At 33.5% G+C, this 16,817-nt stretch overlaps 1 protein-coding gene across 2 annotated transcripts in view; it reads left to right on the top strand.

Moving 5' to 3' along the window:
• Positions 1 to 16,817, top strand: part of LOC143230437 (transforming growth factor-beta-induced protein ig-h3-like) — a 76,513-nt gene that overhangs the window by 23,584 nt on the left and 36,112 nt on the right. The window contains exons 3-5 of one of the 2 annotated variants that reach the window (XM_076463981.1): positions 236 to 324; positions 6,648 to 6,811; positions 15,345 to 15,515. In XM_076463981.1, coding sequence (XP_076320096.1) covers positions 236 to 324; positions 6,648 to 6,811; positions 15,345 to 15,515 — 424 coding nt within the window. The remainder of the gene's footprint in view (positions 1 to 235; positions 325 to 6,647; positions 6,812 to 15,344; positions 15,516 to 16,817) is intronic. The other variant, XM_076463980.1, reaches the window with a different exon arrangement.

Here is a 16,817-nt window from a genome sequence, read left to right as displayed (position 1 = left end):
TGTATATATTTTTATGTGTGTATGCCATGTGAGGTTGTGGTTTTGTGTCATACCTAGGAATTTGATAAATTTCAGAAGTATGATATTTGAGTCGCAGAGTTTAAGACTTATGTCTTTTAAATTTTTGTATTTTTTGTTAAGGCTTCTATGGAATATTATGGCTTGAGTTTTATTGGGGTTGAGTTTAATTCTCTATTGTTTAGTGTAATGTGATTTTATTCATTGTCTTTTTCAGTTTGGAAGCAGCTAGTGTTGGATCTCTGGAAGTGCTCCAAATGGCTATGTCATCCTTGTATTGGAAAGTGTGCATGAGCAGTATGACAGGTTAGGAAAGCTGTTCACAAAAAATGTGTATAAGGCAGGGCTGAGGACTGAGCCTTTTGGAGCTCCTGCAGTGAAATTGAATGGTGGAGAGATATTGCTTTTTAATTTTCTCAAAGCACAACAGCAAAAGTTAAAATCAAAATTCATGTAATGAAAGTGATAGTTCAGCATAATGGCCTAAGATATAGACTTATAAGATAACTATGTTGAAAGCTTTATGAACGTCTAGAAAGGTGACAACTGTAGCTTGGTATTCAGTAAAACTGTTAAAGATTGTTTCAGTTAATCTCATGAGGTGACCTGAGCTTTGTCTGTTTCTTTTCTGCATGTATTTGGAATTTGGAAAAGAATATTGTTGAATTCTAACATACACAACAATCTAGTTGTTATTTTTTCTAGTAATTTTGGATTGCAATTTATGAGAATAATTGGATAGAAAACACTTGGATTTTTAGATTTTTTACCCTTTCTTGAATTAGTGTTGTTATTGAAGACTTATGTTTTTTTGGGGGGGATATCCTGAGAAAAGAGATGTTGAATATTGTTTTTAGGTGTTTTAAAAGTTTGGGGAAAGCTTGATTAAACATTATGTCAGGGATTTTATCTTCTACGAGTGAACTTTTTTTTTTTTTAAAGGTGAAATTTGATTTCCACGTGATGAAGGGTGTACATGTAGCTGTATTGTTCAGAGTGATGTGGGTAGTGTTATTTGGAATAATGGTAGGGAGCATGTGGAAAATATAATTGTCATGGATGATGTTATTGATTTTGCTGTTGGAGGTAGTGAATGCATTGGAAAAATAATTTATGAATAATTTGGTTTCTTATGAGTCTGGAGGTGTTAATGTTTTTATAATGATGTTGCTGCTTTCTTTACAAAGGCTTTTAAAGATTTCCAGAAACATGATGGGTTACTTTTAAGATCATATAATGTGTTACAAAAGTTACCCCACATTTCGTTTTGTTGTTTTCCCATAAGTTTCTCTAATATCATTTTTGTTTTACTAATTTGGGTTTTAAGGGATGGTTCCTTGGTTGTTATAAATCGTATCAATGAAGCCTGAATCTAGTTAAAATTAGGTTATGCATTCTGGATGTTAGGGCCAAGGAATTAAGAGATAGGGTTCAAGTTTTTATTTGTACTATATCATTGATTATTTCAGTTAAGGCTTTCAATATATCTGTATAATATTATACTAGTTTATCATTGCTATTAACTGTTGATTTGAATATTTGGAAAAACTGATCTAATTGGTTATTAAAGTTAGTGCAGTTTACTTCATTAAAGTTGTATAACTTAGGGTTATGCCAGTGATCTTTGTTGTGTTGCCATGGAATACTAGAGGAGAGGCATTTAGGTTACTGAGAATCATGACATTTGGATAAAAAGGGATTATGGATTCTAAGAAGTTAGTAACTAGGGGCATGTATATTGCAAGTAGTTTTATGGTAGGTAGAGTTGGGATATCGATCTAACATAGTATGTGTTCAAGATGTGTGAGAACGTTGTGATTAATGAATGTTATATAGAGGTTATTCTTATATGGTGCTGCTATTCTTTTGTTTCGTTGATCTTTAGGTTTGGAAAATGTTTTAAAGTTGGGTTAACTTAATCAGTTTTTATTTTGTAACGTTTCATTAATTGTAATAATTGATTGATTAATCTTATTAGCTAGGTTAAGTAATTCAGATATTTTATGCTTCCTTGTATATTTACATGTATAAAATTGAAAAAGTTGTTAGACTTACTCTTAAACTTGATCCTTGTTTCATTTGGCTAGAAGGTCAACCAAGATATCTAGTGAAAGTCCACAGCCCAGCATGGTTAGGAAGGTTGGGAAATTGTTTTCTATAATAATAATAGCTGCATTTATGACATCTACTATGAAGTCAACTAGATCGTTTGGGTAAAAATGGGCAATGTCTGTGAAGTTTATTGAGGCTTGTTTGGTTGAGCCAGGTGGTTTATGAGAGAGGTGTATGAAGAGGTTGAGCAAGATGTAGGTTGGTCCTGTGTTTGAGGAATTGTTTGTAGTTCCTGTCTGGTCAGGATGGGTTGTGATCTGTGTGCTAGAGTTAGAAAGTGCTGGTTTGAAGGTGGTAGAGATGTGATAGTAATGTTGAGGGTCTTGGCTCAAATTCCTGTAATATGCAGCATATTGATCTTTGCATTTGCTGCTTGTGGTGTCAAGTGTGGATTTTGGGAATTCAGTGATTTGATATTCTCCAGAACAGCAAACACAGTGCAGATTGCATGGGTGTGACCAAAACATTGGCAGTTAAAGCACTGGAAGATGGGCTAACTGGAATTGTTTGGTGCTTTATCATTGAAATGTAAATATCTAATGGATATTCTATATTGCCGAACTTACTTGGCTTGTTTTGAATTATTTAACACTCCTACGAAAAAGTGGGGCCTAATAGGCCCCAGAGCAACTTGAAAAGTTATTAATATTAGGCTAATAATTTTGTATTTAAATGAAATTTAAATGATATTTAATGAAATGAAATAAAATGAAATGGCAATTTCATTTAAATACAAATTTATTAGCCAAATATTAATAACCTTTCAAGTTGCTCTGGGGCCTATTAGGCCCCACTTTTCGTAGGAGTGTTAAAATAATTCTAATGAGAGATACTAGTGCTTCAGTGTGGGTGGAATTCAATCCTAGATTAATACATGGGCTTACCAGGCTAAAGCCCAGGGTCTCACACTAATTAGGGGGCCTCAAGCCATGACTATAAACATTTTGCATGTAGAGGTTCTGTCTGGGGGGGGCTATATAAGCCTAGGGCCAATAAAGCCCTTAATCTGGCCTTGATGGAATTTATGTGGTTAGTATTTGCTGCCTGAAAACCTTAACTGTATTTTTTTGTTCTAGTTCCTTTTAGGTTATGTCTAGACTAACTTTGCAACAATGTTTTCTGAAGCTGTATTTTTGTTCCGACATTGGAGTTAATGGTACCTTCTTTGAATGTGCCAGGACTGTAGGAGATATTAGAAGCCCTTCAGTTGTGTGTACTTGATGACTCTTTTCCATGGGAAAATTGTCAGATGTTTGTGAATTGCATGTTTGGAAAACGTTTATGAAGTTCAGTTGCTAGTTGAGGCTTCCATAGGGTGGAAAGTATACCTTCAATTAATATAGCTGGCAGAAGTTTTGGTTACTATCTTGGTTTGGCTGGTTGGAACTGGTGGGATTGTTCAGCATTGTTGGGTTTTCTTGTTTTTACTTGTAAACTGGCTGGGAGATGTGTTTGAACTAGTAGGGACCATTGAGATGCTCATGTCCACTGAGTTGATGTCATCCTCTACTGATGAATTTTTGTCAGTTGATAAGTTGTCTTTGGCTGGGTTACAAGACAAAGGCATTCTCTGTAGACAGCAGCTTTCTTTGTGAGTGGGAAGTGAGTCTCAGTTGTTTTTTTTTTCCTTTTAAGCAGGCCATGATGTTGGTGGGAGGTTGAAGTGATTAATAGATTTATCAGGTGTGGATTGAGTTAGTCATGAAAAGGACTGTTTATTGAGATATTATAGAGTGTACTAATGTACGACAAAGATTAATAATACATGTACACTATTTAAACAGTATATCTTAATGAGTACACAAATGACTGTCTAATGTATGACACTGTGGTACTTTAAGGGCATTTATACAAATTTTCCTGGATTAAGTCCTGGTTGCTTTGCTCTTCCACACCTTGACTGGTCCACAGTTGTCATCTATTGACCACTATGTGACAAATCAGTGATTTGATGTCATTTTACAGGGCTTTCAGCCACTTTCATCTACTTGTAGACTCCCACTGTGATGTTTAAGTTCTTTTCTAGGTAGAAGCATCCTTTATTGCTTCCCTTTGTCGTTTTTCTATTCCTTGGCTAATGATTTTAGTTTCTTTCCATTACCAGATAAAAGTTGGGCATATTTGAAGAGAAATTAGCAGGAACTGGAATATCCACTGTTTGTTTATCCACTTCTTCATTAAAAGAAATATAATAGTTGTATATACAAAAACTAAGTATATCTTTATATTGATGATGTTTGATGAATTTTTATTTTGGAATAATTATTTCTATATTTATAAATGTATCAAGTGCATCATTTAAAGACTGTTGGCTGTATTTAAAGTGTTTAAATAATTCACAAACATGTGTGCACGTACATATTTTTCAATAACCTGTATTTATCTAAGGTTTTGAAATTTGTATGAAACTGCACTTATTTGTTTTTGATCTTTTCTACAATGAAATATTATATTTTCTAGGTCATCAGAAGGATTTATATGAACATGCACTTTGAATGATACTTCTTTTCTCCATCAGTTATTGAAATATTTTTTATCTATTCTGAAATGGCACATCAAAATTCACTACTTTATGAAACTGCAAAAGATCAGTCCCAAGTTTTTGTTTTAACTTCTATATATTGTGTGACATGGATACTAAGATGCTGCTACTGTGTATATGAGTGCATGTGTAAATTCTGTACTTTTTGTTTTTCTTAAATGAGTAAGTATCTATAATTATAGTTTTTATAATTGTTTTTTCCCAGTTGCTTTGAGCCTTTTTTATGAAATCGAGCAAGAAAGTAAGGAAGTTTAACCTTCTTGAGTTTCCATTAGTTGTTACAAGTTTAGGAGGCAAGTAACTGGCAATTGCTATACATCATTTAACCAACTAAAGGAAATTAATAGGAAACTTTTGAATCCAGTTAGGATTGTTTCTCTAGCATGTTGATCAAGAATATTTGGGATAACAAGAAACAAGTTTCTGGATGTAGATCAAGATTACTTTCTGCACGAAATGGTTATGTATTTCATATAATAAAAATACCATATTGGATTTCTTGTAACATCCAATAAAAGTGTTACAATGGTTACTAGTGTTCAGATAGGAGAACAGTTGAGTATGGGTTATCATAACATAGTTTTGTTTTTGTGTATGTGAACATATAGAAAAACAAAAATAATTGGCCTAACAAGTTAATGAGGAATTCTAGACAAATGTTTGCATGCTCTATCTTGAGAAAAAGGGAGATTGATTAAAGAAATACACTGTATACAGCTTTGGTTTATGAAATATTCCAGGTGTTTATGCAAGTTTAGAAATAGATGTCTTGTTCATCAAAGTTTTTAACATTTGTATTGCTTTTGTGCATTTTTATGTGCATTGTGCATATACTGTGGTGATAACATGGTTTGAAAAGATCTGAACTATCTTATTCTTGTGCTAGTTATGCATGGTTAGTTAATCCCCTGTTACTTCTTTCTACATTTTCTTCCATATGTCATTGGAGTGCAGTCCAGCATATGTCATATTCCCTCTTTTCACATATATTGTATAATATTTTTGAGTTAGTGAGAATAATGCCTGGTGAAAGACTTTATTTGAGAAGGTTACTTGTTGCTCTTGTTTGGCAAAACTTGTATGACTGTGGGATCTCTTTTGCCAACTAATCTGGTTTCAAAACGATCCATAAGAATATTGCAATGTTTTCACCAGATTATCACTTAAACCCAAAATTTGTTTGACTTAAGACAGTAGGTTTGTAGTGTGGAGTCACAGTAAAATTAAATTAAAGAATTTTTACATAGGTTAAATAATTCACATGGTAGCATCAAAATAACCATCTCATATCTTTAGATGCTTTGCTAACAAGAAAATCCTATTTTTTCCCTACAAATGTTGATTTTTCAAAAGCCTTCTACAATCACTGTACCACCACATATTGACTGTTACCTTTATTTTCAGAAATAAGTATGGTGTGTTCCATACTGTAACTTACAGAACGTTGCATCCAATGATGTTCACCTTCTTAGTGAAATCAGCCATCTTAAACATATGGCCATTGACAGAAGATGCATCCCAATATTCATTGATGGAGCTGCTATCAATATATCTAATAAAAGCTTAGCTTTGCTTAACCCCACAATTTTCATCTGTCTGTACAAAAAATAACTGTAGTGACGGATTTATAGTTTATGATATCATATTAAATGTATAATGCCATGTATTGTTAGAACTATAACAACAAACATCTGGAGGTTGGATAATAATTTTGTTGTTTTGTTAGTCATTAGAAGTTACTACAATATTTACTTACATGTATCAATACTTGTTTGAATTCCAAAAAGGAAGAATTTTGTTTAATATTTTATCCATACATTTCTATCATGCTTGCTTCTCACTCAATTTAAAAAAACGTTATTCAAGATCAATTCAAACACTGTTGAATAAGCAGTCCAGCAGTTTTGTTATTTGGTGATTAAAATAGGCTATTCCTCATATAGTTAATGTGCTGGATGTTGTATTTTTTTTCTAGTGGACTTAAAAGATTTGATAGAAACTATGACTGATCTTGAAACAACACGTTTTGTGGAGCTTGCTGTAAGAACTGGGCTGGAGCCAAAATTAAGAGAAGACAATTTCACTATTTTTTGTCCATCTAATGAGGCACTGATAGACTACGAAGAAGATGCTGTTAATGTAAGCATTATTTTCTAACACTTAACCTTGATCTTAAAATGTTGAATGACAAGATTCCCTATAGTTAAAGTAGAATAAATAACAGCCAAAATATAAAATTTCACTGAAAACAAACATTTTAAATGTATTTAGGAGGTTTTAGAGATTACATAAATAATATTTGAGATTTATGGAACAAAGAATAGTTTTTAATGATAATGTGAAAATAACTTTCCACTTAGACTAGTAATAAAACAGACTATTTTTACAAACAAATATTTGGTAATATTACTTCATTAATAAATCTTATTTTCTCTGTATAGAAGACTTGGAATCATTACTAAAACTTTGAAGATACACATACAGCATTAAAAACCTTATTGTATAAATATTTAATCTATGCAAATGTGCATGCAAACTTTTATATTTTGTACTGAGCCATTGCAAAAGGGCTAAGAAGATGAGATGGAACCAATATCAACTTTTGATACTTTGATGAAAAATTAATCACAATTAGTAATGTAGGAATAATTTGTGATAGATTTTAGCACATTGTTTGGATGAGACTACTCACACAAAAGAATAAACAGGACATTTAAAAAATGTGAGATGGATTCCATTGGATCAATACAGTGCTGAATTTAAAACTTGAATGTTGTGCAATGTAGATTAAAAAACAGGTACCAGTACCAAGGTGTAACTGAGAATATACATCATCCAGTGATCTATTTCTGATGGGAGGAGGTGATCAAATAAGAGAGAAGAGGCAATATCAAATGTGGAACAACCAGTTGCAAAAGAGGCCCATAAGACTGACTACGATTGTATTAATTTCTATCAATAAGTTTATTCTTTATTATACAGTAGTGATAGTTGTAATTTGTTGTGTTATTTTAAAGTGGAATTATTTCATATTCTTACTTGGTTATAGAACTTACTACTTTATTACAAATACTTTTTATTTGTTTCTACCAAAACAGTTGTTTGGTAATTCATTTTGCATTATGAATTTTATATTACCACTTTAGAGGTTATACGAGGTCTGTTAAAAAAAATACGCGGACTGACGTCATAAAACAAAATGTACTTTATTTAGAAGTTGCAGTTCTGGGACCCCTTCAAAGTACTATCCTCCCCAACGCACACACTTATCCCAACGGTGTTTCCACTTGTTGAAACAGTCCTGGTATGCTTCTTTTGTAATGTCCTCCAGCTCCTTCGTCGCATTTGCCTTAATCTCGGGAATCGTCTCAAATCTTCTTCCTTTCAAGGGTTTTTTTGAGTTTGGGGAACAAGACAAAATCGCAAGGAGCAAGGTCAGGTGAGTAGGGGGGGGGGTGAGGAAGAACAGTGATCGAGTGTTTGGCCAAAAACTCACGAGTTCTGAGGGCTGAATGGGCTGGAGCGTTGTCGCCACTCCTCCACATTTCTGGCCTTTTGCGACGGATGGCGTCCCTCAGACGTTTCAGGACTTCAGTGTAGTAAGTCTGGTTCTCTGTGGAGCCTTCGGGGAGGTACTCGTGGTGAACAACACCCTTAGCATCGAATAAAACTGTCAGCATCACCTTGATCTTGGATCGAACTTGGCGAGCTTTTTTGGGTCTGGGGGATGTTTCACCCATCCACTGGGACGATTGCACCTTCGTTTCAATGTCATAACCATAAACCCATGATTCATCACCTGTTATGATCCTTGACAAGAAGTTTTCATCTTCTTCTGAACGATCAAGCAGTTCCTGACAAACCTGGACGCGATGGGCTTTTTGTTCGTCCGTCATCAGGCGTGGCACAAATTTCGCAGCAACGCGGTGCATCTTCAATTTTTCGGTCAAAATCTCGTAACAAGATCCAACTGATATCCCACACTCTTCAGCAAGCTCCCTGACAGTCAGACGTCGATTTGCCCATACCAGGGTGTTGATTTTGTCGACGTGTGGGTCGTCAGTTGACGTGGAAGGACGTCCAGGACGCTCATCATCTTCAATGGACTGTCGACCATCCTTAAAACGTTCATGCCACTTGAAACATGCCGTACACTTTATAGCAACATCACCGTAAGCCGTGTTAAGCATAGCAAAAGTTTCAGTCGCAGATTTTCCAAGTGTAACACAAAACTTTACAGGAAGTCGTTGCTCCTTCAGGTCATTCATTCTGAAATCTGCCAAACGAAAAAATCGCACTTCACTTAAAACCGCGTAGCTAATACATAAATGAAGATATCTGCAATCGGGAAATGGCGTGGTAATCAGCTGATCTGTGCGAACCTAGCGACACCAAGCGGATTCCCCTGGAACCAACTGGAGCCGCTTAATTCAAACAGTCCGCGTATTTTTTGAACAGACCTCTTATGTTCTATCAGCACATATACACAGGTTTCAGGTAGCAGTACTTCATTGGAAGATTTTTGACTTTGTTTCATCAGGAGATTGATCTTCCAATGAGCTGACCTTTTGTTGGGCATCACTTTGAGTTTAGGGGGTCCACATATTTTGACTTGTGGTCTGCTCACATTGGAAAGATAATATGTTATATTGTTGTAACAACATAGCATAATGTTTAGGGACAAAAGGGAACTGTTGGTCCAGCTTGGCTATCCCATTCTCTAAATCCAACTAAATCGTTTAAATAAGAAAACAAATTTCAGCCAACCCTTATTATTTATATATCTATCAGACTTTCTTTTAAACTTACTCAAATTCACTGCCTCCACAATATCTAAAAGGAACTCATTACATAGGCCAACCACTCTATTTGAAAAATAAAATTGTCTTAGCTGAAAATGGCTTCTACCTTATCTGAAGCTATATTTGTGTTCCTAGTTCTATAATTCTTGCTGTTAAGTATGAAAAATGTTGATTCATCAACATTATAAATTCCTTTTACAATCTTAAACACTTCAATCAGTGTGCTCTCTCTTTTTTCAAGAGAAAACAGTTGAGTCAAAAATCATGTCATAGTGTTTGACTTGAATTCAAAATTTGTTTGAATTTTGTTAATTTGTGTCAGTAAATTTGAAATCAAATTGTAGATTGTAATTCAAGGTTTAGTATTTGAGTTAATTTCTTAGTTTAAAAGAACCTAAATATATATTTCAATGAGTCACATGGTATGTTGAATACAGCACTTTTTAAAATTAGATGTTTATGACGTCTATAGTTTTGTACTAATTAGGAACTCAAATTACCAATATTAATAATCTAGAAGATAAATTAAGAACCTCATATCTTATTTTGCTAAGATATGGTTTATATACTGAATCAAACATAGTAGCCCTGTTCACCTCTTTTTATTTTCGGAAACAGACCCTTGTATACATTTATTTCACATATGACATGTGAATAACCAAAATACAGTTTAGAATGTCTGTTTTCCTACTGTCTTTCACCTTTGCTCTTGGTGGAATACAAATGAACTTCTTTGATCAGTATGTATGATGAGTTGCTTCATTGATTTCATGGCTTTTTTCCATTGAATCCATTTTCTATAGTTTCCTTTCCTTATTCCACTTGTTTCTGTGATTTGTCTTTATTCCTTCCTCCTGTAGCCATTGGGTTTTTATTGTGATTCAGTTGGCCTTTTATTCCTTTTCTTCCTATCCTTACTTCCTGGTGTCTTCACTGTGATCATGCACCTTCTCTCTTCCCTATATGTCTACTCTGTTATGTGTTGGAGGTATTTTTCTGTCAAACATTAGGATTACATCTCATGCAACAATCTCCATTTCTCTTCGTCACTGTAAGACCATGTCAACTTACATATATTATGATTTTCATGGCCAAAAAAACACACTTCTTAGATGGGAATTTCACAAGATCACTTGTATGTTTATTCCTGTCGTATGTTTGCTTCATTAGTTTACTCTTTGTGGACCGTACCTGCCCGTGGACTACAGTTACGACAGAAAGTGTTCTTACCCCTGCGTCGTGGGTAGTTTTCCTCATAACTTAAAATATCATGATTAGGGATAATGAAAGTATAGTATATTATAAATATTATACTAACACACATCTACATAAATTTTCATGTAAATTGAACGACAAATAAACTGTTTATAAACAAATAACCAAACATGGGAGGGGCAGAAAGTGTTTGTGCGTCTACTTTAATGGTCAGTCGTGTAGCATTCTAGATGAATTACTTGGCATAATTTCTCCTCATAGCCCTCCATGATCGTTTGACAGTCCTCGACTGATATTTTCTTCCATTCTTCTTTACAAGAGGCCTCCAACTCTTGCAAGTTTTTTTCGGATGACGCTGAGGAACCCTGGTCTTCAACTCATGCCAAACGTTTTAAATTGAGTTGAGATCGGGTGATAGCGATGGCCACTCCAGAACGCTTATATGGTTCCTCTGCAACCAGAATTGTACATATTTCGATGTGTGCTTAGGGTCATTGTCATGCTGGAGGATCCAACGACGCCCAAGTCACAAGTTCCGAGCATCATTCTTGATATAAGTGCCTAATATATTAAAGTACTCTTTTTTTCATGATTCTGTTGATGCAGTGAAGGCTGCTTATACCAGAAGAGCTGAAGGAACCCCATAGGATGATTGAGTCACCTCTGTGTTTAACTGTAGGGACGGTGTTCTTCGGAAGATTTCGTTCCCCCCTTATAGAAAATATAGCAAACATCATTGTGGCCGAAAAGCTCGAGTTTAATCTCGTCTGACCAAAAAATACTCTTCCAATAGGTAAAGGGTTTATCTACATGCTTTCTTGCATACCTCAATCGTGCTTCTAAATGAATAGGCTTTAAATATGGAGTTCTATATGGACAGCATAATTTGAACCCAGAAGAACGTAACATGTTCGTAACCGTAGAGGTGCTTTCTTCAACCACAGTTTTCCTTCCCAGTTTCTGTATGTCATTATGTGTCAAACGCGGGTTCCTACTAACTTCTCTGAGAACCTTTCTGTTGGTTCTCTCTGTAATTTTGGTGGGGCGTCTGGAATGAGGGAGGTTAGCAGTTGATCCTGTAAGCTTAAACTTGGCAATTATGCTTTGAACAGTAGATTTCGGCACATTAAGTTGTGTAGCAATATCAGAAAGAGAGACATGAGACTTGTATTTTACAATAATTTGGTTTTTTAAATCACTGGACAGTTGTTTCCTGTTCGCCATGATGACCAAGCAGATAATGACGGATATGGCACTAAATTGCCGGAATTACATTTTTTGTTAGCTAAATTTCAATAATTATGAACCCAGTGTCTAATTCTGGAATGGTATAATGTAGTTCATTTGCCAAACTAAACAAAATTGTTATGGGAATATCAGTTTTTTTACACGTTCTGAACTGTACGAACACTTTCTGCTCCTCCTATTTTTGGTAATTTGTTTATAAACAGTTTATTTGTCGTTTAATTTACATACAAAAATTTTGTAGATGTGTATTAGTAGTATATTTACTATATACTACACTTCTGTTAGCCTATTCGTCATACTTTTTGAATTATGAGCAAAAAAACACTCAGGACACAGGGGTACGAACACTTTTTGTCGTAACTGTACATGGGTAAAGCAGATAAGAATTGCTACATATTCCTGCCATACCTTTTTATTGAATAAATCTGTATAGCCTGCTTTTCAAAATAAGGTTTTGTGGCCACCCATTGTCTCAGGTGTTGTTCTTTGGACTATTTACTGTGCCCCCTCTTTTCTTCTAGTGGTTTTGGATAATCCTTACCACTTTCCAGTGGCAGATTGTAGAGGCATCTTCCTGAATAATGAAATACAAATATTTAGAATATTGAAATAAATGATCATGAAACCATTCAGTTGAGAGTAGGGCAATGGTGTTCTTCTGGTGTGGATGACAAAATATCCTCTATTAACAAATTGCATGTGCTTTCAAAGCTGCAGTTCATCTCTTCAATTTGGATCCCTCAACCTACCCTCACATGGATGTTGATTCCCAGTGACTCGGTTTTGGATTTAGAACTGAACCAATCAACATAAATCTTCATACATGTTGGAGATATCTGTTCCCTCATCATTTATATTCTTGTTACTCCATTAATGTTGTGGGTCACAGTTGGAAGTACTCCAGATTACTGTGATTCTTCCCCTTCCACTATCCTTCAGTGTTCTTATTAATCTGAGTTACTGCTGACGTTATTATCATGTGTCCCATACATGGATCAAGGGAATGAGATTCTCTTCTGTGTTGTTAGCTTGAGCTGAAAACAGTGATTTTCTTTCTTATCTTAACATAGATGTTGGTACCTGGTGGATGAGTTTTGTATTGCAGTTGACTTACCAACATTATGGTCCTCATTCTACTCCTATGGATGTCGATTTTCAGTATCCATGAGTTTTGGATGTAGTTGACTTGCTGTGTACAATCCGTCATGCCCTAGCAGCTCTACACCTGAGGACACATCCTTTTCATTTTGTTTACTTTTATGTTTTCAAGGATAAAGTTTAATTAATACTTTATTGTTCAGATCCCTATTCTTCCACAGTTCTCTCTCTCCCAATGGACAATGAGTATACCTGAGATAGAAGTGGCACTGTTTCCCATGTATGATCATCTAGTACAAGGATCTACTCTTTGAAGGTGTTTTCCTGACATTTGTGAAGGATGCTTCTTTCTCTCACACTGGAACCGACTCCTTTTCAATGTGGAATTCTAGCTATATATCTGAGAGAAGGTAATTTATTATATTGAAATTTTATAATTTTCCTGTACTGAAAATGTACTTCCAACAGGTACTTACCTTTTCTCACACTTCCCACCCTTCCTCCCAAATGAAAACTAGTGCTTCCATTTTCTGCCAAACTTTGAAGTAATAGTTTGGTGGAATTGAATAAAAGGATACACACACATATCAAAAGTGTGTTGCAGTCATATTTGTGGAAGGTTATTGCATGATGATTTGAATCAGTCAACTCAAAGATGAGTGGGAACTTCATGACCCGTGGCATGCAAAAAATATTTTTGTATATAGAGGACAGCACTGAATGCTAATAACTATTTATGAGAATGGAGGTAATGTTATGTATTATAATTGAGGTGGATGAGTCTCTGATTTATTATGTAACATATGTTATTATATTACAATTTCAAATAGGCAGAAATTTTAATTTAAAAGTTAATTGAATGTCTATATATGAAATTTATGATATTTGCCAACAGGATTGATGCAGTTTTCTTTCTTAACACAAATATATTTTAATATATAAACAAAAACAAAAAAACAATACAATTTATAATAAGTTATTATTGTTAGTTATTACAAATAATTATTTATATACAAAAAACTTTACAAACTCTCAAACAACATTCAGTCTTCTCTCTGGTCTGGAACCAAATATTTTATCAATGATTGATGTCTGTGAGGAGAAAATTACTGTGTTGATACACTTCATGTGATGGGAATGCTAGCTAGCTCTGTTCTTCAAACATGAATTTTTCTTCATGAAATTATGTGATGGCTTTATAGAAATACTAACTTCCAAAGTAAATTCTCTGCAGTTGAACAGTTCATAATGTGTGAAATCGTTATAAATTTCTGGTCAAGTATCTGTAGTTTTCTGATTAATAAATTAATCACAATTTTATCTTCCAAGTTTTATAGTATACTTAGTGTAGTAGACCAACATTATTCTATTACTGTCTCCAAGTCTTGCAATAGGTATCTTTTATACTCATTAGTAAGATTCTTATATGTTCAACAGTACTGAAGGATACAGTAGTATTTTCATAAAACATATACTGTTGATTCTTACTCTTGAGAATCTTTTAAAAATTTAGATAACAAATGGGACTTGCACAATTCACATCCAACAACAAATGTTGCATGCATCAAACTGAAACAAACACAGACACCAAAATAAATGAATAACGGTAAATCTATTACAGTAAGTACCTATCAGAAATAGTTTCAGTAAAGGAAAATTATAACTTTACATGGTACACTGCATCTTTACTAACACCTAGACTACCACTGCTTTACATGTTGAAATTATACCACAGAATTACATCCTCAAAAGCCCAAGTATGTATATTTTTATATTCTTTGCCCTAACTATAGAAGGTCTCAAAGTTTGACCATCCTAATGATGTGCTGCTTTTATAAGCACTTTATTCACATACAATACATATAGTTGTGTTAAGACAGTTTTCTTATTATGGAGATGTCTACAAGAAAGGAATTTGAGCATTCACATTTTGTATAAAACATTAGATGTGATCTAATTAATACATAAAACCTAATTAATATCTTAATGTTTTTTCCTTACTTCAATAATCAATGAACAAAGGTCTAAACACTAAATATGATATATTTTAAAAACTTTTATTTTCTTAAGATTTTTAACATTTTCATGTTTAATTGTGTATATCTCACATTCATAATTACCCTTACATTTGGAAATTTTTTTGCATTTCACATTTACTATTCATCTGTTTACAGTAATAAGACAAAATAATTTTATTGCTTATTACACATGATTGTATTATTTTGACTACAGTGAAGTGTTTTATTTGGGTGCATATTTTTGCATGATATTTTGTCTTATCAATTATATGAATTTTTCTTTTCCTCTAGAATGAAATACCCAGTGGAAGAATCTATAGATCAACTGATCTTGAAAACATTTTGACTGGACATATAACTAAAGGATATCTGAAAACTGGTGATTTAAAGGATGAATTAGTTCTCCCATCACTCAGGGGAAACTCAGGGATTCGTATAAACATTTATAATGCCCCAGAAAAGGTAAATATATTTAAGTTACTGTCAGGTATGTTTTATTATAACTATATTTTGTTTTGTCATAAATCGTGTTAGAATTATTTGTTAAATTTACTTACATAATGTAATATCGATTATAAAGGACCATTTGGGTACTCGAGGCTGTCTTTCCCTACTTGCCCAATAATGAATAAAACCAAATCCATCATTTATTTTTTGGGAAATTAACTATTCCTCTCTTTAACCCTTTTGTGATGGGCTCAATATAAAATACATGCATTTGTATATACATTTGTATGTGTAAGTATTTGTACTATAGTTTTTAATGCTGAATGTACTTCTTTACAATATTTGGTAGATTTTTTAGTAATGATTCTTAGTTTTTTACACAAGTTTCAGATTTTTTAATGAAGTATTTTTACTAAATATTTGTTTGTGAAAACATTGAGTCTGTTTTGTAACTAGTCTAAGTATGAAATGATTTTTGTTTTGATTAAAAACTATTCTGTATCCCAAAATTCTCAAACATTGTTTGTGTAACATATGTGTAAAGCATTCGTTTTGAGTAAAACTTTATATTTTATCTGTTATTTTCTCTGTCCTCATAATAGGTCTTTAAATTTGACTATCATTGTAACCACCATAAAGAATTAGGAAATAAGTATAAATTATGATTTTTGTTCAAGAATGACTACAAATTACAACACAAAAACAAAAATGTTTAGCCTAAATCGCTAAAGTCTCATAACATTATATATGTGCAGCTTACATGCACATATCCAATAACTTAAACCTGATCTTTAGTTTTTACAAAGTAACCTGTCTTGGTTGTGTTTTATTGGACTGGTATTTTGTAAAATACAATTAATTTATTTATTGTATGTGTGTGTGGATTATTACTAGTTCCAAACATGTTCTTACACTTACTTTTCTTAAAACATAGAACAGTAAATGAATTATCTGTTTTTGTTATGACTTTTGTACTTGGTTGCTGCTTGTAGTAGCTTGCAAAAGCCTTAAATTTCATGCATGGAGGATGTGAAACGAAATAATTTGTTTTAAAGATTTTATATATACATTTTACAATAACAAAAATTAAATTATTCTATTGGTATATCACAAAATGCCATCATACTTTATCAAGTCCAATAACTAAACAGTATTTTGGTCTCAAAAATATGAAATTGTGAGTAGACTAAAGACTCAACGTACCTCCTTGAAATCTTGTTTCTGAAGAATTAGATGCCATCTTAACACATGTAAATGGCTGAGGAAACTGCAGGAAGGACATTCTGAGGTTTTGAATGGTTATTTACAAGTCATATA

The sequence above is a fragment of the Tachypleus tridentatus genome, chromosome 10 (genome assembly GCF_004210375.1).
Source record: "Tachypleus tridentatus isolate NWPU-2018 chromosome 10, ASM421037v1, whole genome shotgun sequence".
NCBI classification, from domain to species: Eukaryota; Metazoa; Arthropoda; class Merostomata; order Xiphosura; family Limulidae; genus Tachypleus; species Tachypleus tridentatus.
This window is presented reverse-complemented; position numbering and strand designations above follow the sequence as displayed.